Genomic DNA, 24,329 nt, shown 5'->3' on the forward strand with positions numbered 1-24,329 from the left:
CGGGGTGGGGGGGGGGGGGGGTCTGGGTCTGGCTGGCCACTGGCAAGTGAAGAAGAGAGACGTGTCCACTAGTTCAGTGTCCCACGGCAGTTTTCTGTTCCACACAGGCAAGGAATCTTGTTCTCCTCGAGGGGGAATTTGTAGTCATAGGTGATCTCTTCATTGACGGCGATGGCCTGCTTCGAGTAGATCACAATCTTTTTCTGGGACTCTATGGTGATAACCTTGGCGTAGCAGTTTGGCTAGAGGAAAAAAGAAATGACAGACCGATGAGCGACAGCCACAGGAATAAATTAGGATACATAATTGGTCATGTGTCACAGCCTGTTAGCTATAACACCGATCAAAAACATGCCAGATATGGATATGATGTTGACTGAGGCTGTTCAGACTCACAGTGCAGCAGTGGTTGATGAATCGTGCCAGGTTGCCACACTTGGTGGCATCTATAATTGTGTCGTGGTCCACTCTGAACAAGTAGCTGCTTCCGATGCCCTGCTGTGCGTACCGCTTCTCTCGATTGTCAGCCACCATCTGGACACACGACACACCAACATTTTCTCACTGATCCCGTACTGCAGTACATTGCAATATCACATTTCCTATAATGTGTGACTCTTACCTTAATTATCTGGTGCAATATAACTTTTATTCACATCAATGTCAATACTACTTTTCTAATTTTAGCTTATTTTGGTACTTAATTTAACTAACTAGTTTCTTTGCATTTACTCCTTAAAGACTTTATATTTAATGCTCTATTGTTGTTATTATTATGTTACCATAATTATTGGAGCAATGTGGCACCAGAATTTCCTTCTTGTCACCAAACCAATCACAACATACAGGCATCTGAAAAGGTGCATGACTAATATTGCATTTACTTAATAACTTTATAACAGTTAGAGTGCTTTATATTACAATGCACCAATAATGGAATGACATTGTACTGGAATGTATTATGCATATTTGACTAAATTTGTAGTTCTGACTGTATACAGACTCCCTGAAACAGTTAATATTAACATACTGACTGCATGGGATGTCTGAAAAGTTTTGCTTGAATGTCATCACTGGTTCAACACAGACTGGCAGCAGTACCTGTCGGATGTTTTGACCCACATACTCAATGACCATCTCATCGGCAGCAATTGGCTCCATGGCGAACAGGCCCCACTCGTGGATCCTGCTGCGGCCAAAACGAAGCTTCTTCTTGCGGAACTGCATAAGACAGACAAGACTCATCATAACTCTGTATAGTTTTGTCATTTTCTATATACAGGACTGTACAGGGAACTCTAACATAAAATAATACCGTAAGTTGAAAATTTTACAGTGTGCATGTAACTGATAATATATGTCAAGTGGTTTTACCTTAAGCTGGTTGAGTTTGAGCAGGTCAGAGTCCATGACAGCTGTGGTGCCAATGACGGTGAGGAGGCGGCGCTGCTCTGATCGTCTCTCTGATAACACGCGGTTAGCACCCTGACAGGAAACAGACAGCAAAGAGCTTTAAAAATGGACACAATCTCATGTTATCATATGGCCTTGAGCTGGAAGAGACTGAACGAGAGAGACACTTTGACCCTGATGTGCAACAGCCATGTTAGTGCAGATAAAGTTAATTCAGAAACCAGTTGCTGAGAAGGCAGATTGTGACTATGAATAACTCCATTATTTCTACATTGCTAAAATAAATATAGACATAATGACTTCACCCCTGCATAAAGTCCATTATTAAGTGTTACACAACCAACAAATGCAGGATATGAGTTCAACAGCACAATTTTAGCACAATTTTCAAAAACAAAAGGACCTTTGTCTTTGGTTCAAAACTTTCCCTATTTCATGACAAATTTTCAAGCTAATGCAGGTGCCTGCTGCTATTTTATTTTTTCCCTCTTTCATTACAAATGAATTTCCTAAAGCATCCATTACCAACCTTAAGAATGTCATGGCCCAATTCAAAAATCTTAAAATCTTTTGCAGCCCACCCAAACCTCTAATGACACCTCTAATTGACAGACTAACCATACTAGTGACGAGATATAAGATACATTCTAGTGTTAATGTGACAAGTCACCAAATACAGTGGAACACCTGTTAAACTATGTCAGATAAATAAAGAATGACATATCATTCAAATCCCACAGCTTTGTTTTAATTAGTTCTGATTACTTTTTTGAAATTAATTATCTTATGGTAACTACTTCTTCATGACCTCTCACAGCCCACACTTTGGCAATCACTGCCCGACAGACTCAATGATGAATATACTCTCACCTTGTGTGGACTGTTAAGTAATACATTGTTAAAGGACCAGTGTGTGGGATTTAGTGGCATCTAGTGGAGAGCTTGCAGATTGTAAACACACCCTTCACCCTCCCCTTCCAAGCGTACAGGAGAAGCAAAGGTGATGAAACTCGAGGCGAGCGGAGAAAGGCCATATCAAGACCCAGTGTTCGGTTTGTCCATTCTGGGCTACTGTAAAAAATAACGATGCAACACGGCAGCCTCTTTGGAAGAAGACCTGCGCCCACTGTAGTTATAAACTGCTCATTCCAAGTTGATAAAAACAGGTGATTACACAATAATGTTTGTTTGTCTGTTCCACAGGCCCAGCAGAAAACTAAAGGGGAAAACATATCTATGAATGTTATCTTTCATTGCTGCCAATAAAAAAACAAAAACATAATCCTTATATATGTAATAACCCTTGTACACATGAATAAACTGTGTCCTTAAGAGATTAAATTACATATCAACAGTCTGTGTCCATTTGCATTTTGCTTGTACATGGCTGAAACTTTCCATTTGCTCAAAACATCCATGTTGCAGTAAACGTGGAGACGTGAGCTCAGTTCACAAGCAGGACGTCTCAAATGCTGCTAATGACAGGAAAAAAAGAGAATGTTATGCTGCAAAACTTGTCCAAAACCAAGGTAAACACTGGCCCTTTTTTGCTTTTGTGTGTGTGCATTTTAAAAGCTGCGGTAGCTTTATGTGTGCCAAGAGATGGGACATTAATTAACCAATGACCTGACCAGAAGAGCTGTGGCATTCAAAATTTATACTGGTGAACCTGAGCAGCTGTATGATGAAAAAGACTGAGTGCTTACCACAAACATATCATCTGTACCCTTTCTGAAGAACACCATCAGTCTGTGCTTTGAAAACATTTCCACTGTTTACCCCTCCACACACACACAGACCACCAGGTAAACCACATCACTGCACACCTGGGGCAGGTGCAGATGCTTCTCTGAACAAAGCTGATTCAATAAAGTTGCTAGGCTACTTTGATCAGGATATCAAAGATCCTGACTGATGTGGGGTCTGGTTACATCTCATTTTGTGATACTTTATCTCTAAAAACATTGAGGTTACGTGAATAATAATAGTAAGCCATGGTTAACAACAAATCTGAATTGTAGGTTCAATGAGTATAAAGAAAGGTTGTTTTTCCCTCTATTTTCTCCATGGTAACAATAAGACACAGCACAAAGCCAAAAGTGGAAAACTCATCACCGGGAAATCCAAGTTTTATGTAGGAAGGAACCCAACACAACTATGCCAGTTTTCCCCCTTAAAACCACACCTACACTATCAGCAGCTGTCTGCAAATGACTTCAATGCACGAGTGTGCCTACCGTCCCAAACAACAGGCGTAATAACTGACTCAACATGGGACAATCAGTGGAGGCTGCCACTCCTGATGTGACCCAATAAACCTCAGTTCCAAACAGGAGGAACAGATATTTAATAATAACTCAATGCTGAAAATAGCAAAAATGATAAAAAATGACAGCTGAAAAATGACTAAAATTGGTAATGTTTGAAGGATAAAAAAAAGTGAAAGTGAAATAAGGAGAGAATGACAACAATGAGACTCCAAAGCACATGGCGTGCAAATGTAGCAGTGGGTTTGGGGTTTAAAAAAACACCCAAAGTAGTCAGAAACGAAAAACTTCTGCATTTGGTGGGTTTGGTGGTCAGACACATAAAATGTTTTTCCCAGCAGAGGTTTTTTGAAATCTGAGGCGTCAGCATTGATTTGTTTGCTGGTTTTAAGACAACATCGTACTGTGGCTATCACTGGGTTCCCCATCACTGGGACTCAGGCAAAGCATCCATAGTCCACCACCAGATGTTGCCAAAACAAATGTTTATGGATAAAGTTAATGGTAAACGGATTGTCTGTGTCAACGAACACTCCAGCAAATAAAACCCACGGTGTTTTTTCAAAATGTTTTAAGAGCACTTAAAACATCTGTGGGCCACCCGTCTCACAGAACTGTCACGCTCCTTCATCGGTCCATGCCAACTTCAACACACATATCGCACATCAATTTATTTTATATTTGCTTGTAAAATGTATGCGAACAGAGTTTTAGTCTTTGATTTTTATTAACATGTTTTTTTCATCTTCTAATAAAATAACTCTTTGTACGGTGTTTTGCTTGCAGAGATGCAGCACAAAGTGCTTCACAACAATGGGATTTAATCTGAGGCTATAATTAACATTGCTGGAGGTAATAAAGGCTGAAGATATAAAGATTTTGTGACTAATGAACTTTGTTTTGTTTAACCATAAGGTACTGTATCATCCACTTTTGCAAAACCTCTCAACTTGAAACAGAAATGGAAGTTATGACGTGTTGTGCTGATCAGGTATTTGGAAAAGCCACATCACTGTTCCACACATCCATTAACCAAAATTAATCTGATCCAAATGTCTGTGGGAAAATTCAAAAGCACCTCAAGACCCACTTTTATTCTATGGCTTTTAATTGTGTTTAACTTGTGTTTTAATTCTGTCTAACCTTTTTACTTCTCCTTGGGTTTTAAATTGTGGTTAAACTTGTTTCTATTTTATTCTGGTCTCAATTTCACAGCTTCTCTTATACAGATACACTATCTGTCTTTATGCCTGCCCTTATTCAGTATATTGGTCTTTGTGAGGCAGTTTGGTGCAAAACTGTTTGCTTTTTAAAGTGCTATATAAATGAAATCCATCCCTGGCAATGGAATTCCAAAGAGTACAAACATCATATTATCCATCTAATGACGACTATATTCAGCAACTATTCAACTCCCTGAAGTCTGTATACAGTGCCAACACAGAGCTGGATAATATCATTCTTTCCACGACATGGTCATCTGGAATCACATTTGGATTTCTTCTGAATTTTGTCTCAACTTTCCAAACCAACAACCCTCTGTTGTTTCCACAGCAACTGTTTAACATCATAAATCTCATCGCAAACCTGAACAGGTTTTAACTTGTCAATAAATGTATGCTTTTCTGAAACGCACACTACTTCTACAGTTTCACCTCATGGCTGCATTTAATCCTGTCCTCTCAAAATCCATGTTCACCATGATCAAAATTAGTGAATGTTAACTCATCTGGCTGGTTCCAGACACCTCAGTCTGCTGCTAGACGCAAACGCTTGTAAAAAATGGACAGAGCAAACTTTTAAAAAGGGCGGTATTTCTTAAGCTCTCCTTTATACATTAGACTTTTCTTGCAGTCTTCTACTGTATCTTAATATAATGTCATAACAAAAGACCAAAACAGGCTAGCAAAGGCTTAGCAAAACTGGCAAACTCATTGAACAACAGACTTGAGTCCATCGCTGTTAAATAGATTTGATGGAGGGGAACATAATGGTTGTAAAGAAATAAAAATTAAAAAATGACTCTATCATCCTTTGGTCTCTGCAGTATTAGTCTAAGCAATTGTTAAACAATGAAATTATGAGTATGCCTACCGAGGTGTCGACATTCTCCACCTCCCGTATGACCTGTTCAGGCAGGTCCAGGTCCAGATAGACGTCCTTCTCCTTGCGGCTGATGGCGTAGTAGCCTTCGCTCCTGGCACAACCGGTCACATGCTCACGAAGCTGCCCAGCTGCATTCTTTTTCTTACGCCGAGGGTTTGGCAAATTGGTTAGTAAAGCTCAAAGGTCAAGGGCAATAGAAAGAAACCAGAGTGTTATGAAGACATAACACAATTTATCCATTACAAAACATATTATGTACAGTTCTTATTGATTAAAACAGCCATAGATTGTTTGTGCATTGGTAACTGGAGTTAATTTCCAGGCAATCACATGGACATACAGTATTTAATGCAGACGGAAGTCACTGATAAGGATATTTGTATGGTTGACCCAGTGGGTGTCATTGAGCCAGTCAGAGGCGTGGTCGTCCTGGAGCAGCTTCTCATAAGTCTTCTTCAGCAACATCAAGTCTTCGGCATCCAGACCGGAATTCCAGATGTCATACAAGATGGTCATCTGCTCAAACTCACTACGGTTGTCGAACTTCACGGCTAATGGCTCTGGTGCTGGGACTGGTTTCGGCCAGCGCTGGGAAGACGTTACGCCCGCCTCCTGCAGAAAGAGGCGCTCACTCTTCCTCATCCCTTCAACCACCTCGTCCTCTGTGTCTGAGCTGGACAGCTCCCCAGACTCAAGCTCCTCCACGTCCACGTCCTCCTCAAAGTCTGAGTCCTGCGCAGAGGAAGAGGAATATTACTATCAGGCAACTGTGAATAAGCACAACTGAGCCCGAGTTCACACAGCCATTGTTGCCTTTTAATTTCTTATAAAATTAATGTAAAATACTTCAAAGTGCACATTAAGTCACATGGACATGGTCACGACAGGTGACATACAGTATACAGAGCCGAAGTCCGTTCCTTTCCACATGTAGAAGTCACGACTTTCTTCCTCCAAAAGCTAATATTAGCCACTGAAGCTATAATGCCTGTGTGTTTTTGTACTGGGATGTAGTCACACTAGTAACAGGTCTTGCTCGTTCTTTCACTTCCTGGCTAATAAAAGGACCAGGAGTCACTGGATAAAACACTTCAGGTAAGATAACATTACAAGAGACAGTGATGTTGGTGATGGTGACGTGTAGACTGTGTGAGACGATAGATGTAGTTCACTGTGGGTTTCACACAGACACAGTTTCAGTCTATAAAAATATTATGACCCATGAACTAAATCACATTAACCGAGTTATTAACATTTTGACAGTTTTACCTAAATATATGTAACATCATTACATTTTTATGTAATAAAAAGTTTTGCAGTAATAAACTGTAAAAGCACACTGCAAAAGTGTTTTGAGGCAAAAGGGTCAACTAAGCCTGGCTGATGCTGGTAATAAACATCAACTGAACACAGTTATAGAAAACACTGAGGCAGCGTCAGCAGATCTGTGTTGATGACATCAACGTCTGTAATTAGCATTACTGTAGAGGGGACCACAGGGCCACGTCTCTGCCACCTCCTCCAAAAACATCCTGCGTTCAGAATTCCCCATTAATCACTCAGACAGAATACAATGCTGGCATTATAATTCTTATCAAATAAATTGAAGTTCTGTAGCACTTTGGTATTCCCATTGGTTAATAAAACAATTCCATGTAGTTGGGACATTTCGCGTAAGTCAGTCATTTTGACTGGGGGAAAAACCTGATGGCTTGACCACAATGCGTCTTACGGTCATGTGTCACCCTTACAGTAACCTGAAAGTGGACCCACAGATGAGTCATCTTTCTATTGTGTGGGTGTGTCTCTTGTGGCTGTTACCTGTGACACACTGTCTACACTTATGACATCCACAAACATTTACCGGAACGAACCAAAAGTCCCACACACCTCTAGTTTCCGCTTCCTCTGTTTCTTGCCTGGCTGCTCCTTCTGTTTTTTTGTGTGATGAACCTCGACGTTTTCTTTGTCTTTTCTTCTCCTCTTTTTGCTCTTGTCCTTTTCAAGTTCGTAACCCTTTCCAGTCATGACCTTCTTTGATGATGGAGGTAGAGATGCGGCCTGGCCTGCATCCTCAGACTCACTAAGCACTCCCATTGCAGGTATGTATTCTCCTGTGTCTCCCCTGGATGATAGACCCTCTCCAATGACCTCCTCCGGCGCTTCAAGCACCCCAGAAATAGTGTTGAGGTCTGCTGGGAGCAAGACAGAGGGGTCTTGTTTGGAAGTCCTTTTGGTACCGGGTGGTACCTGGAGAACAGGCGGTTTGCAGTAGTTGTGCTCCATGAGGACAATAACACCCTCTGGGCTAATAAGCAGGGCCAGTGACTCTGGGGAGAAGAGATCCTCTTCCATCTTCTGCTCCTCTGCCTCATCAGATGTCTCTGTCTCCTCTGAGTCCCCAGCATCAGGGTCCATTTTCAGGGCTACATCAGCCAACACAGACAAGTCAGTGGTAGAAGCTGAGGCCAGCTGGAGGAGGCTTGATGCCCCTAGCTGCTCTCTAAGTCTCAACCTCTGCTCACTTTCTTCCTCATCATCTTCCTCTCTGACGGAGTGACAGGAAGAAGCAGACAAGCTGGTCGTCCGAGGTCTGCCTCTGGACCGTTTGTTGACCGGAGGTGGAGGAGGGGCCTCCTCGAAGGCCATCCTGCACATAGAGGCGTGGTCCAACGGCAGGTTCTGCACAGTGCGGCACACCATAACGGGAGGAGCGGGAGATTTGGGGGAGTCTTTGCCCACACCCCGTTTTCCAGGGGATTTGACAGGGGTGGTCTGAGGAGAAACAGGTGGTCCCTTTTTGGACTCATCAGGATCTTGGGCTCGTCCAGATGGTGGCACAATGAGGGCGTTGCCTTCACCTGGTTTGGAGGCAAAGGGGAGCAGCTGGATGCCCTGAGTGGGACGAGGTGATGGGGATGGGGCAGCGGTGACAGGGGAGTCTGTAGGTCTGCCAGGGGAGAGGAGGGGAGGTTCACCCGCCACTGGTGAGGGAGATGGAGACAGCGGTGCATTTGGCAGCTGCGTTTTGTTGTCGTTCTCGCCTGTGGAGAAGGAGACAGTCTTCCTTCGTTTCTTGAGAGGGGGCACAAGAACAACAGGGGACGAAGGACGTGGGTATGGGGGCGACGGAGGACGCTTGGTAGGTGCTGCTGTTGTATCTGCTTTGCTGTCCTTGACTTCACCTGAGAGAGAATAACAGTTTTGAAAGACCGATCCAAATGACATAAAAAGAACTTGAAATAGCTTTTCTATCTTTAAATCTGTAAAACAGCTGTAGCAACAGTCTGACAACCTAAACACACTGAGTGAAGCCAGGATCTTGCTTATATGATTAGCCTGGACGGGTGATTAATGACAGTGATGCAGACTTCTCACTAACCTGTTTTGACCTCTGTCTTTGGAACAGCAGTTGCGTTATTTTCCCTGAGAAAAACAGAAGAAAATATTTAAACCAGGAATAACAACATGATGAAAAGTACATTTAATTATGATATGTTGGTAAAATATAATTCTGAGAACCTTGAGCAACAGCATGGACTAAACACTGAATTTCAAACTTCATACCCATCATCCTCTTTCTCAGTTGTGCTGTCCATGGTTGACTCATCCATGCTGTCAGGCCCTTCACTCTCAGCCCTCTCTCCTTCCTCTTCATCCTCATCTTCAGAAGAAGATGAAGAAGAAGATGCTGAAGAGGATGAGCCCTCAGAGGACGAGGAGAGGCTCTCATCATCACTATCTGCACTAAGAGCATCATCTAAAAAAAAAAAAGTATTTGATGATATTAACGCCTTAGCTGAAGGTAAACATAGAAATATAGTAATAAAATTACAAGTTGTGATTTACCATCAGACTCCTTTTCACTTTCTTCTTCCTCGTCCTCCTACAAATAAAAGGGTGTAGTTACAACAGTTAAAGATCACAGTGTAATGCTGCCATCTAGCAGCCAGTAAGAGTCAGAACATGATTCTTATCAAACTTGTGAACACAAAGCACAAACAAAAAATCCAAATAATTACATGCCATGTATGAATCAAACATTCAAATTAAGTGTATGTCGTGTTATGCTGTTTGCTTTAAAACAAACAAAAGACAGAATTAATAAGAAATAAATAACCTTTTCAGTCGAGGAGCCGTCAGATGTTTCTTCTCCCTCACTGCCAAGCTCCCAAGGTTTACGACTTCTTGGCTTCTTTTTCCTCCTCTTGTTGTCCCTTTCTGCTCCGCGCCTGTCTGTCTCTGGCATTCTCCCCTCAGCGGCTGAAGACAAGACAACCATGCAAGAGTTAGACACAGCAGGCCAATTAATCAAACCCCCATTTAAAAATGTTCAACATCAGCTCAGCAAACCTTCATCATCCTCGTCTGGTGGGGTTGAGGGTCGCTGCCTTTTCATGTCTCCCTCTTCAAGCTCTTGAGGTTCTTTCCTCTTCACCTGAACAATTGGACACCAACAATATTTTTAATGAATGAACGAAACATAGCCAAGAATAGACTTAAACACTTCTGGCTATTTTTGACAACTACCATAAGCTAATATCACAAAATTTGACCAAACACTACAGCAATTTTTCTTAATGTTTTTTTTTTATTAAATGATTACTTATACTTGTGTCCTGGCAGTTTGATGAGAATTACAATTAACAACAATTTTAATCTGGTACCAGGACTGTTAGTCCATTATGTTTCTAACGTGTAAAACAAATTCATCAAATCATAGTGTGAGCTGTTAAATATGATATATAATAGGCCATCAGCAGCAGTGTGGTGCTTTTACCTTGAAGGAAGGCAGTCGCAGTGCTCCTCGGAGAGAAAATCCCTCCATGCCACCACTCTTTGCCCAATCCACAAGAGACATGAGAGGTTCCCGAGGACGGTTGACTTTTTCCTCTTTTTTCTCATCATCCCGTAATGCAGACACACCTCTCACCATTGTCTGGAAAGGCTAGGGGAGGAAAACATTTACAATTATAATTTTATTTATTTCCCTTTTCCATTTCATAACATAACAATAATGCCTGATCAATGCAGTTGGCAGCAGCATCTTTCTACTGAAAATGAAAAGAGCAAATTCAAAATGCCATTCAACAGTAAAACTAGCAGCAGCCTTGGAAAGCAAAACATTCCCTTGCCAGTTAGAAGGCACCCAGGACCTCAGGGCTACACTATGGAGTGAGATTAATGGGTCAGCAATGTATGTTGAGTCTAAAGCCAGAGTATTCAATGTCATGAAGGTGGCTCTCTTTGAACCGGGCCAGATCGCCATGGTAACTTATGCAGAACACACAAAATGGTCTGGAGCAGTTCAGTGTTTCAGATTACTTCAGCTGTAAAAAGCGCCACCCTTTCATTGATTCTTTTCCAAATGATATACTTTATGAGCGATATAGATTCTCAGCGGACGGAAGACATCATACATGCAAAGTTACTGAGCTGTATATTACTTATGTCATCGAACGTAATCGTGTAATCACAGCAGCACAAACTGTATGCATCTGGTTGACATGGGAACCTCAGTTGATGATGCAGAAAATATTGTTTCAGATCGTATTAAAACTTTAAATGTTACACAGCAGATCATCCAGACACGAACAGAATGATGAAGCAAACACAGACACTTTGAATGATTCGAGCAAGATCCTGATTTACTGCAAAGTCCGTTTTGCACTGCACTTAGAAAATGTATTCATCTATCCTACTTATCACAGATAATACTCAATCAGCAACATTAATTTCCCTTTGATTTGGCCAAAACTGAAAGTGGTTTCCATGATTCTTCACTATGTGACAGTATCAGAGCAAAGTATCATGTTTAGATATGGTATATTAAGTTTAATAGTTTAATGTGCAGTTGTCCAGTTGGAATTTAATAGCAGGCTTTAAGAGCACATTAAGTAGAGTAGTAATTTTCTGACAGTGATTCTTTCTAGTCGTATTTGCATTTATTGCTTGCTGCCGTAATGTATTTTTTATAGTCTCCAAAGTTCTCTATTATAACAACTTGTTCCTGTTGACTGAAGTAGGCATTATGCGGTTGGCCCGTTTTGTGTGGATGTAGTCAAATGACGTACCACACACCCCCGTTTAAGTGATTGCGCACAGACCCTTGAGCCTGGATAACAACACAAGTCAATAACCACTGTTGTGATGTCCAGTTTCTCTGACTGGGTTTTTTCTCATGTAAAGAAAGCCTGGCTAGCTGAGCTTCCTTCTGAACTGAAAATTAAGAAAACAAAATTTGTAGCAACAATGCACAAAGGTAAGTAAGATGTTGATGGCAGTTTAACATGGTCAGCAATAAGCAAAGGATGTTCTTAAGAGATTTAGTCAAGGGTTCATTGAAACAACCTCCCAAAAAAGTGCAAAGATGTGGTTAAAGCAGCATTTCTTCCCTTTAAACAAATGAAACAGCACGCTCAAAAAGACAACAGCAGTATTGTTGTGATTAATTTTCATTACCTTGGCCTTGGTCTCTTTCCTCTCCCACCACTCATCAAATGTTGCAAAGGCAACGTTCTCCACCATTTTGCGATTCAGGTCCCTCTGCATGATGTTTTTCATTTCCTGGATCAGAGTGGCCAGGACCATCTGCACTGTAGCCTCATGCGGATTCTCAGCCAGCATGGGCATCTCCTCCCCTGGAGCCCTGTACTCGTCTCCATCCCCGGGTAACATGGTGCCATAGCCAGGTGGGGGCATGTAAGAGGGGTAGTGAGGTGGTAAGACATGTGGCGGCCAGCCAGTATGGGGAGGCGGGATGCCGTGGTGTGGAGGGGGTGGTATCTGAGTGCTGTGGGGGTCAGGGTAGGGATAGGGCATGTGAGGGGGCATGTAGCGGTGGTCCTGGTCATAATGAGAACCTCCCCCGCTCCCCTCTTGGTCCATGTAGGGGTGGTGTGTGTGGTGTGGCAGCATAGAATGGAGGTGGTAGGAGGTATAGTCTGCGGTGGCTGCCTCACCAGGACCTGGGGTGCCGTTGGATGACGACATACGCAGCTGGTGTAGGCGACTTAGCATGTGGGTCTGCATTTGGAAGGACATAGGAGCCCCACCACTGTACTGGTTCATCAGCTCCATGGAGGTGGCATAGTCATACATGTGGTGGGGCATGGGAGGAGGATACTCGGGGTGCAACTCCATGTGTGGCAGGGGAGGGATCCCCGGGGGTGGTGGGGGCTGTAGGGAGTAACCAGGGGGAGGTGGAGGAGGCAAATGAGGAGGGTAGGAAGGTATGGGAGGGTGCATGGTGGTGCCAAAGTGCTGTGCGGAGTCAGAGATAGGGGGAGGTGAAGATGAAGGGTCCGTTGTTTGTGAAGGCATGGCAGCTTGGGACGAAGAGGGCGAGGAACCTGAGGTGACTGAGGGCTGGTGGGTAGTCACTGTTGTTATGGTAGTCTCCTCCTCCTCCTCGTCTGAGATCTCCATGTCTTCCCCGGAGGAATGAGGGGAGGACTGAAAGAAGACAGAGAGTTTACTGTTTTAAGTTGGGAAACCACTGAAGTGTTTAAGCTCCATCCACACACACAAAGATAACTCACAACCACAGAATCACTTCCTGAGTCTAGTCTCGGAAGATAACATATTAATGTGATAAACACAAAAACAAATACAGTAAAATTACAAGAAAAACCAAAACATACACATTATGCACGGTTTGTCTTTGACGATGTTAGCAATGAGTACTGAAGATGTAAGGTCCTTTATTCGCAAATAAGAAAACCTTTTTGCATTTACAAAAATGTTCATATTTTACATGCTTGAAACATTTTATCAGTTTGCTTGTGGTTGCTTAGGCCAAAGCAATGTGCTGCAAACTCATTCCAATGTTAAAGCCCAACCCCAAAAAATGATAAAACTCTAAACTAGGTTATTCCTGAGTTTTGGTGAAGATGGCAGTGCAACTGTAGATGGATACAATCCCCTAGCTTAAACGCTTAATATTTTGATGCATCGAGATGAATCAATAATTGTTTTATAATCACATCATAGCCCTCTGAATCAGAATCAACCATGACGTGTCAAAAGATGTCTTCCTGTCCAGCCTGCTGCCTGCTTCTGTGATGCTCATGCTGCTGGTGTTTTTGCACTGAAGCTGCTGTCACTCTGTTAGAGAGACGGCTGAGAAAGTGAGGGGAGAGTGAGTACTAGACTGTGCAGTACATCCAGTTTGCTGTCTCTTTCGTCAGTCAGAGAGGCCAGCAGGGAAAAATAAATAGTTGAATACCAACTTTGCCATTCAAACACCAGGGCAACGAATGATGCCTTGAGGCATTCGGTGGAGCCCATGAAAACCATACAACTTTTGTTTGTAAGAACAAAAAGTTGTTGAGACCCAATAGTCTGAACCCTGAAGTTTCAATCTCTCGCCTCCAACTAGTTCAGAACGCAGAAGCTCGGCCTCTGACTGGTTTTAACAGATGACATCATGTCAACCCAAACCTCACTTCTCTCTGTCGGCCCCTAATGCATTTCATAATTGATTTTAAAATTTTTCTGATCACTTTTAAAGCCCATCTGAGTGTGGCTGCAAGTTACATAGCAGAAATGTTGACCCCCGTATGAGCCAGTTCGCAGTCTTCCCGTCTGTTCCCAAGTTGACATTAAAATCTATAAGTTATGCTTTTACCATCAGGGCCCCTCGACCTGGAACAACCTGCCTGAAGAGATGAAGCTTTTAAATCACTTCTTAAAACACATTTTTAGAGACTTGCCATTATTTGTCATTGTCTTTTTAATGTTTTTATTCTTTTATTTCTATTGACAAGACAGATGTCATGTGATGCCTTCTTTTTATTTTTGATGACATGTCATGGTATCTTTTTTACTCTTATTTTTTCTATTTATTTATACTGACACACTTTTTTTTTTTTTTTTTTGCCTTTTGCTTTTAATTCTACATCAGTAGAAGAAGTTTAGCTTAACTTTGTCTTGCTTGCTGCTTTAGCTTCACTGTTTGGCTTTCTGATATTATATTGCTTCTAGGGTATCCTACTTTTGCTCTACCTGTCAAAGCACTTTGTAAACTCTGTTTTTAAAGGTGCTATATATAAATAAAACTTATTATCATTATTATTACCTGACTCTGTCCATTGTAAGGTGGTGTGTGTGCTCCTGTTCTGCTTTGTGTATCAGCAGTTCCAGCCTGTGAAGATTCCTCCTGCAAAGCTCCAGTCCCAGTGAGGCCAACCTGGGGCTGGGGTTCCTCTTGGGGCAGGATGTGGGAAGAGTAGGTGGAAGAGGAAGGTGTAGTTGCTGTAAGTACACTGGGACTCTTCCTACCTTCTCCTCCCTTTCCCCGTTTCCTTCCTCTGTGGCCATCTCTGTCTCTTTCCCCTTTTCTCCTGTGGTCCTTCTCCCCATTGTCTCCCAACTGATTACCACTCGTGTGCTCCCCTGTCACGTCACCTGACCCACCTCTTCGCCCTCCTCCATCCCCACGTATGCTCCTCTGCTTCTCCTCTTTCCTGTCATCCTCATCTTCCTCATCAGAGGCGAGGAAAGAAAATTTAGCCTTTTGTTCCTTTAGGAGCATCTCAATTCGAGAGTCGAGGCTGCTGCTGTGGTAGACGAATGGTAAACTCTCATTGGTGGAATCTGGCTCCGGGGAAGAAGAGTCACGTTGAGGGGGCGGTGGGGAGCTGGAGGAGGAGGGAAGATGGTGTGGGAGGGAGGTAGAGGAAGGGGAGGTAGAGGAGGAAGCGATGGAGGAGTGGGGCGGAGAAGAAGGCGGGGGTGTCTTTGGCGGCGCCGGTGGGGTGCTGGGACGGCGTTTGGGTTTTGTCCACTGCTCTTCGCGGGCCGGACTATCCTGGTTGAAGTCCAGTGTTCCAAGTGTCTCAGCTACAGCTGCTGCAATGACTGAGGCTGGCGGGAGGGGAGGTGGCGGAGGGGGAGGTGGAGGCAGAGCACTGTGGTGACCAGCGTGGTAGTCTTTTTCAGCACCTACTGAAGGCAGAGAGCCCCTCTCTGCCAGGCTTGTGCCCCCTAGACGGGTGGAAACGTCCAATCCCTGAGGAGGGGCTGGGGCAGGCTCTTTGGAGGAGTATGCGGAGTAAGATGAGGGGGGAGGAGACATGCTGTTAGAGGAAGAGCGGTAAGAGTTGGAATTGTATCTGGGGTCAGAGCTGTTGGAGTAGTCACTGTCTCTGTCTCTGTCCCTGTCTCTATCTCTGTCTCGATCTCTATCTCGGTCCCGGTCGTGGCTGCTCCTCCTGCGGCTGCTGCTGCCATGGTGGTTGTGAGAATGGTGGTGGTTGCGGTGTCTCTGATGGCTGTGGTCACCTGATCGGGAGCCCAGGCTGTCTCGCCGGTACCCCCTGTCGTCCCTGCGATCTGAGTGGTGATGGGAGTGATGGGAATGGTACTTTGAGGAAGAGTTTGTGTCTTGCTGGTGGTGGTAAGATGACCTTCTGGAGCCAATCCCCCCTGCCCCATAGCGGCCCCCTGAGTCTCTGTCACGGTCCCGGTCCCTGTCTGACATTGGGGGCTGGTCATACTGGGTGGCAAGGGGTGGTGGAGGCATGGAGGAGTGGTGCGCCATGTGTGGCCCAGGCCCTCCAACACTGGGGTATGGGGGGTAGCACGGCGGCTCATTGGGACGGTATGATGTGGTTGGGGGGTACATAGGGCGACCTCGATGATACACTAAGGGTTCCTGTGCATCTTCAGAGTAGCGAGACACTTTGTATCCTCCAACTGTAGATGAGACTGCAGAGGATGAGGAGGAGGAAGGTAGCATGTCTTGGGGAGGGTAGCCGCTGCCCAAAGTGCCAGTGTTGTAGCCAGAATGCCTGCAAGACACAAATGAGGTAAATTCTGAATTATTATTTTGCATGATTAACATTCACAAACATGCAACTACAGACTTGGATTCCTACTCCTCCACTGCCAGTTGAGCCAAATTATCAAAAGCACAGAGATATTGTCAGCTGCACCAAAAGAATATTCTATGCAGATCATAATAATAGTACAATACTTGTGTCATAATGCAATGATGGCAAACATTGGTGCATGGATATACAGTCCATGCTACTGAACTGCTGCAAAGAACCGAGAAGAAATTCTTCTTTCTGTATGAGCAGAGACTAATTTAATTTGAATATAAAAGAATTATGAGAGTTGTGTGCACATACGCAGATAAGGTATGAAGAGAAACACATTTTCATAGTAGTGTAACTGTTATTGGAAGTTACTAAAATAATAGTGATACTGTAATAAAATCCAGGGTTGGTTAGGCAGACTTCTCTACGTGCATGACAGTGACCATTCAAGTCACCGCTGCAGGATCCAGACACACGTTCTCTCTGGTTATCTGGCATGTTCCTTTGCCTTTTCCAGCATGTGTGAATGCCAAACCAGAAAGTTATTAGTGGTTGGAATCTCCCCCTGATTCGACTGCAATTCTGAGGGCTATGATGCCGTTACAAAACAATTATCAACGTATCTTGATGCATCAAAATTTTACACTTTCAAGGCGGAGAGTGCCGTTCGGATTGTTTCGATCCACAGCTGAGCTCAGACTCGGCCATCCTCACCAAACCTCAAGAAGCAGCCCAGTTTAGAACTTAAACATGATGCACATGTTTATATCCGTTAGGTTCCACCATCTTATTGGTTCAGCCATAAGGAACATACAGCCTGGTCTTCTGGTCTGAAGATTGTCACACGCAATAATAATATCAAAAATAGGGTTTTACATTTCTGTGTAACAGTTGTACACTTGCATGAGCCAGTTTTTGATTAAAGTGATTACTAAAACCAGTAATAATCAAATGCAGAGCCAATTTATATAATATGATAAGTAGATACATTTATAGTCTCATATTTACAACAGAACCTTTGAGGCCAACCATAATGTTGATTTGGCCTGGGATGAAATTGAGTTTGACACCCCCGTGTAAACATTCTGTAATCCTGTTTTCTGTTCATTGATATCATATTGTGTATTTGTTAACTGCAGCTGCTTCTCCTAAGAAACTCACGTGTTACTGCCCTATTGAAACGTGACCCAGCCACACAGTCAGTGGGTACTCTCATTGATATGAGTGTTAGCAGGCCTATTTATAGGAGCATTTGTATAAATAGGACTACTAGTTTGTTTATTATCTCTGTTAGTGTTTACATCATTAGTAACTTAATCACTGTCAGAACAGAGCTTACCTTTACTGTTAAGCCCTGTATACATAAGTTATTACTAACCTGATGTGCGAGTATTTGATTTCCAATGTGTTTCAAACCACACACCTGCCTTTGAGAAATGCTGTAATTGGGTCTACTGTTCTTCTGAGCGCTAGTAAAGCAAAATCAGTCATTAAACAGGTGAGGCTCCAGCTTGTCTCCTGTCTAATGTGCTAATGTGCTATCCTAAATATTTCTCAACCAGTTCCCCCTATTTTTCATAAACTATTATTTGATTACGTGCAAATAAAGATGTTAAATGTCTCAGCTTTGACTGAGAGTTTTACATTTGCCTGACGATAACCACAGCAGCATGGCAATGATAAAATTTTGAGGTATAACTTTCCATTTGCTAAACATCATCAACTAACCTGCCACCAGTGTAGCCCGAGTCTTGTGAGAAAGGAGTCCCAGATCTGGAGCTGTAAGGTGTTCCTCCACCTCCCTGAGACGAGGCAGAGGAGCCTGCGATGGAAGAGGGGGGTGTGTCCAGACGCTGGTCACTGTAACCAGTATCTGCAGAGCAAGGGGTGATGCTTCCTGATGCAAGGGCTTGGACCCCCGCCGCCAAAACCGCAAGCTCACTGGAGAGCCTCCGCCTGATTTCTGATGACTGTGCAGCCAAAAGATACGTATTAGAATTTAGGAATTAAGCATCTGCTGTTTAGACTATAATTCTGCTAAGTTTTATCACGAAGGAGAGCAGGTAATGACTATTAATAATGTTGCTGAAACACTCAAAATCTTCTGAGCTCTGGATGATCATTAAATACCGTGTCAGGCTGTGGCTGTGTTGGGGCCTGAGGCTGGACCCTGTCGGTCAAAGCCTTGCCTCCCAGGGGCACCGTCTGAGGAGTGTAGGACCCGTTTACTATCAGGTCATAATACTTCTGCCTCTGCTGGCCTGGGTGAAAAAAGAAAACAAAAACACAGAAAAATAAATACATGCCACGAAAGGAGCTCATCGCAGAAATAACTGGTATCCACTTATAATGAGGATTTTATGACAAACTCCATTAGGTTTAACTGCCTCTACCAAGAACCCGCTAATGTACGTCCTTTTTGTGTAATTTTTAATTTGGTCTGAATGTTAGTTAGGAGGACATCTCAAAAATGTATTGACAAATTTTATTTAAACTTTGTGTAATGCTGGGGCAAGGCAACGCCTCCTGGCAAACAGGGGTAAAAGTGAAAACAGAGGAACTGCAAGATATTTTCTCATAACCACATGTCTTTGCATGAAATAAAAAGCAGGCACATATATCCCCTGACTGGGCTTCACTATGTGTTTTAATATGTGTATACAGATCCAGGCACAGAGTAAAATCTTCAATCAATTATTAACATAACACATTCAGAGGGTTGTGCAGCCTCAGAGGGATAATCATTCTCTGAGCACTTTGTGGTTCAATGTACACTACAGATTATTTTAGCTTATGTTATATTTCAAATTGTGCTAGAGGGACAGAGTGTTTCAGTGTGTCTTAATGGACATAAACTGAGTTTTAAACCAAAATCTCAAGTGTATTATACATGCTGGCTCATTATCCATAACTGGATTACATCGTTTTTACATTCACCTGAAACTGTCTGAACCATCGGTGTTACAACTAATAACTGTACAAGCAGCTCATACTCTGAAGACACACCGTATAAGGTGTTCTTGCTTACCTTTAATATCCAGTTGAGCATGAATGATGTTACCCATGACAGAAGTATTGTGCAGATGTTTGACCGTGTCCTTAGCTCCTCTGGTGCTAGTAAACAAAACCCTGGCCAGGCCCAAGTGCTTCCTGGTCTTGGGGTGAAACAGGATTTCCATCTCCTCCACCTCACCAAACTTGGCACACATTTCTGCCAAGAAGGGCTCCTTGATGTTGTCATTGAGTCTAGCAAAGGTCACCTCCTTGAGGGGTATGGGACCCACATAGAACTCATCAAGCTGTGAAGAAAAATGACAAAGTCAGTTATTTCAATAGATGAAGCTACTGTGTTGTGTGAAATTAATGTTGACCACATTTTCTCACCTTGAACTTCGGCACTGGCAGGGACAGTTCTGTATACCTGGACCACAGTCTCCGGGGTCTCGGGTCCCGCAGTTCACCCACAGGAGGAAATCCAGAGTCCTGAAGAAAGATATACAGTTGCAGGTAGGGCTGGATATCGCTACTTGATACCTTCAATGTATCAACTGAAATAACCCAGTACCAAGAAGTATTAAAACTTCTCCAGTCAAATCAGACATGCATTCAAGCCTTTTTGTACCCAGATCTAGACAGAAAATTAATATTTGGATGCTTTTGCTCGCAGCCAATCATAGCAAGGGTTCTTTGATTTAAAAATGCACAGAAGCTAAAAATCCCATTGTCTATAGGATCTATAGTTGAAGCGAGTTGTTTCCCCCTGTCCCCTCGTCCCGAGACTAGGGAAGTTTGAACTGCTTGCAGGAACACTGCAGGAGCACAAGACCAGCGCAACATCGCAAACCGACAATAACATGCGATGACGAGTCCTATGCTGTAAGCTGCTTATAACTCTGTAAATTGTCTGTCAATGTAAAGTTAAGCCCATTAACCGGAAAACAAAAGCCCACTGCTCTGAAAATATACTTTGAGTTAAGTGGCTGCCTGTCTCACTGCCTGCCGGACCCCATTAACATATTGTTCAATTTAAGTTATAAACATCTGTGCCTTATACAAGATTATTAGTGATTTCTTATGACTCATTAACAGGCACTTACTCATTCTGCAAACATTCTGCATTAATTTGAACTGTAATTAACGTGAAATGGGCAAACAAAAAGTTATTCCAGCCCAGAATAGAAACTTAAAAGGACAGCTGTAGTGCTGTATCATAAAGTGTACCATTAGTGAAGCATTCTTGGTGCTAGCATCATGTTAACAGTACTGGTATTGGTATTTATATTGGCATTTTTTAAACAATACCCAGCCCTAGTTGCAGCTCAAAGGTACAATTTAAGCACACATTTACATTATAGAGGAAAAACTGGAAATAAACTCACAGGCACACTGAAATGCACTCCATCATATCTGTAGATTTTCTGTGTGACCCGTCGAATGGTTGGGTCCTGGACGAGTTTGTAGCTCTTCCACTGCAAACTGACAGCTTTTTGTGTTTCTGCCCCGCCGTCTGGATCCATCCTACAACTGTGTGTCACAGAAAAACCATGATTTCAGACAGTGCAGTGGATACTGCTTGGAAACAAAGCTTTGACAGAACCATCACCATGAAGAGCGAAGCTTGAACAAATTAGCTGCGGAATACAGATATACTGATCTGAAATGCTGCAGTAATTACAGCCAAAGTGTATTTGGCCGCTAGCAGTAGGTTCACTGTATGGCAACGTAACTGAACGATGAGCTGCGTCACATCAGTTAGCAAAACATCAACTTTTCTGACCACTCTCTGCTAATAACAATCTTCAGTACAGAGGAACAAATTAATTAAACAGAGTAATAAGGAGAACGTTTTCAGCATCGATGAAGATGCTGCGTGCTGTCAAAACAATGACCAGCGTTACGTCACTGACCAGTTAGTTCAGCTAGCAACCTGCTAGCTGCACCAACAAAATGCAAAGAAACTGTGTTTTCCAACATCAAGATAAAGTTAACGTTGAACGCGGGTTAATTCGGGCCCTGAACTATTCCGTAGGAGCATCATCGGTAGCTCTTGCGTTAGATTACATCAACTGATGTTAAATTACTTATGCCTTCTCGCTTTAGCTAGGGCAAGTTAACGCTGCCGTTGGCTAATGCTAACTAGCAAGAACATCAAGTTAGGAGTCAAACTCTGATCTTATTGACCCTCCGCCTACATCGATAACATTTTATCAGTGACATTCATGTTATGCGCGCCTCTACGAGACTCTACTGACTTGTTTTGCCTCAAGCTCGCCTAAATTCAGACCCCACCTCTTCAAGATCTACTGCCCGCTCATCCGAAAGTAGCAACCCGCCGCTACAGTGTAGGCAGCTACAGCCAGGCCCGGGAGACGAACAAGAAAAACACTGAGTCCCTAACAGAAAAGGGACACCTCCGACCCCGCGCTTAAGCAAAACCGACGAGCTAAAATGGTGCCGCTATCATTCCGGTTGTTAAACAAGACAACGACGCGGCTCTCCGGGCGGTGAAGCCATTGTTTTCGCTTTAAAATCCCTATATTATTGAGAGAGCCGCCATCGCGTAACCAACCTGAAAGCCTCGCCTGTTCTCCATCAGTGTATGCGAATGCAGACTACGATTTCTGACCGGCACTTTCTTCACACCAGATTACTAAAAAAAATATATAATACAGGGCGTTACATCGACACAAAACACGTAAGCGTAATTAAAACCGAAAAAATATATTCACTGAATAGATAGATAAATTATTAATGGTCGAATTTTTAGAGAAGAAAAAATATTTGAATCTGCTCATTATAACCCAAACACAGAAAAGTGAGTCACTGCGCCCCCTAAAGGCTCATCACTGACAACTCATCTAATGCAAGATATTTAGAGACAAAAATAAAACATTTCATAGGATGAAAGAAAGACCATATGTATATTTAAAGCTAATTCTAACATTTGATATTTAAAAATAACATTAAAAGTATAATGTACTCAGGCAGCAAAATGTCCCCTATAGGTTCTTGTTTTTATTATTGGATCACTATGATGGTAAATTATATATATTTTTAATAATTTAATTTTACATAATTTAATATTTGTATACTTTTGCACATTCTCTGATGGATATCTTGCTAATCCCTGTACAGAACAGTATAGCTCTTTAATGTAAATAATGTATTGTACTTTTTTTTTTTTTTTTTTTTTTTCATATCTTATCTTATTTTCTATTTGTGCTTCTTGACTTAAGGTACATGCTCTTTAGCTTTCTTTATATTTTTCTACTTAGTGCGTTTATAGTTATGCACCACAATCACCAAGGCAAATTCCTCATATAAGACAACGAAGCAATAACCCTGATTGTGATACAAAAACATGTAAGCATAATTTTTATAAGGTGATCATAGGTTTTGTATATTCAATCTTGTATAAATATAAATATGTATAAATATATAACTACAGCAGCCAATTAAAACTAGAGTATTAAGTAAAATGTAGAACAAAGGAAACAATCGTATTTGCGTGCAATAACAAATTAATGAATAAATGTACTTAGTTATATTCCACTGCTGATTACTGTACACTGCCTGGATTAAGAAGCTGGCCAAAAATAGACTTCTCTAGAAACAAGTGTTTCAGTGTTTGCCATCAGTTAAGTAGCCTATTCTGCACCATGGCATGGTAAACAGCGTGTTTGCATTGCTGGAAAAATTATAATAAATTATATATATAAAAAAATAATAAGAAGAAATATTTTCCCCTAACAAATAGCATACCTATCAGAAAATGTAAAAACAGAAAAATCTAAAATGTCAATTTAAATTCTCATCAGTCTAAATGTGGAACAACTGGTTTCCACAAGAGAGCGCCATTAAATCGTCTACGTAGTCACAGAATTTGAATTTTTTTTTTTTAACTTCAGTGTGGCTTTAGCCCTTCTTATGTTATTTTACTACAGTCACAAACAGGTAAGATAAAATCTGACTAAGCCCTTAAAGGAATCTGAGTGAACACAGCAGGGACATAGACAGAAATAAATTACATACGCTAGACATGAATAATTATGGCAAGATGATGCAATATATTGGGCATACATTATAATGATTTGATATACAGGTCTAGATTTTTGGAAATACTGTCATCTACACTGTTGGATTTCCAGATTACAAAAATTTTACACTATCATGCTGTGCAATTCAAACACAATCCAATTTAGTGCCCTTGCATTAAAGCCACTATGAGGAACTTTTCATATCCTGTTGATTTTTGAGGTCCCCGTGGACAAATGCAGAAGTGTTTCCATCATAATAACCACATAATATATGATTATTAAAATAAAAATCTCCTCCCACTTCCTCGTAACTGGCAAACATACTACTCACTGTAACTTTGACAGGGAAAATGTAAACACGGGACTGTTTCATCTGATTTCATGGAGAATCAGTCCTGGTGGCAGGCATCAAGAACATATAGAAAATCTTCTTGTTGATGTTGTTTTTAAACTTCTGTAAGTCAACAGTATTGAACTGAGACTGTCTTATAACCAGTTAAATACTTCTTGCAGTAGCATTTGAGTAATCGAAATACCAATTTTTTCTCTGACACCATATTTATGGTTTTGTATTAAAGATTGTATTCCTTTTTGAGACTGTGTGGACAAAAAAAAAATAGAAAACCCATGGGGGATCATAGGTTGGATCATACCCAGACATGATCAGTGTGTCAACCACACTG

General features: G+C 42.2%; 1 protein-coding gene across 2 annotated transcripts; it reads right to left on the reverse strand.

Moving 5' to 3' along the window:
• Positions 1-21: 21 nt before the first annotated feature.
• Positions 22-22,333, reverse strand: setd1a (SET domain containing 1A, histone lysine methyltransferase). 2 transcript variants are annotated; one of them, XM_084743365.1, is made up of 21 exons: positions 22,179-22,333; positions 20,989-21,133; positions 19,994-20,092; positions 19,638-19,908; positions 18,740-18,870; positions 18,338-18,579; positions 14,866-16,579; positions 12,249-13,241; positions 10,567-10,734; positions 10,140-10,224; positions 9,907-10,049; positions 9,636-9,672; positions 9,354-9,546; positions 9,169-9,212; positions 7,677-8,971; positions 6,164-6,518; positions 5,775-5,956; positions 1,375-1,485; positions 1,102-1,221; positions 397-534; positions 22-242 (listed from the first exon to the last, which is right to left on the reverse strand). In XM_084743365.1, exons 2-21 carry the CDS (start codon positions 21,124-21,126, stop codon positions 69-71), a joined length of 6,633 nt encoding a protein of 2,210 aa, XP_084599491.1. In that variant the 5' UTR covers positions 21,127-21,133; positions 22,179-22,333; the 3' UTR covers positions 22-68. The 2 variants fall into 2 exon arrangements, with proteins under 2 accessions (XP_084599491.1, XP_084599492.1); XM_084743366.1 differs by lacking the exon at positions 22,179-22,333 and adding an exon at positions 21,899-22,152.
• Positions 22,334-24,329: the final 1,996 nt, after the last annotated feature.

The sequence above is a fragment of the Lutjanus erythropterus genome, chromosome 19 (genome assembly GCF_056507025.1).
Source record: "Lutjanus erythropterus isolate fLutEry1 chromosome 19, fLutEry1.hap2, whole genome shotgun sequence".
Taxonomy (NCBI): domain Eukaryota; kingdom Metazoa; phylum Chordata; class Actinopteri; order Lutjaniformes; family Lutjanidae; genus Lutjanus; species Lutjanus erythropterus.

Bases quoted from the DNA above. Each gene is read 5' to 3' on its own strand.
- setd1a (XM_084743365.1), bottom strand. From the start codon at position 21,126: ATGGATCCAGACGGCGGGGCAGAAACACAAAAAGCTGTCAGTTTGCAG. The intron at 10,050-10,139 runs GTTTGCTGAGCT...TCTTGTCTTCAG, and splicing joins ACCAGACGAGGATGATGAAG to CCGCTGAGGGGAGAATGCCA. The intron at 6,519-7,676 runs GTGTGTGGGACT...TCCTCTGCGCAG, and splicing joins AGAGGAAGCGGAAACTAGAG to GACTCAGACTTTGAGGAGGA.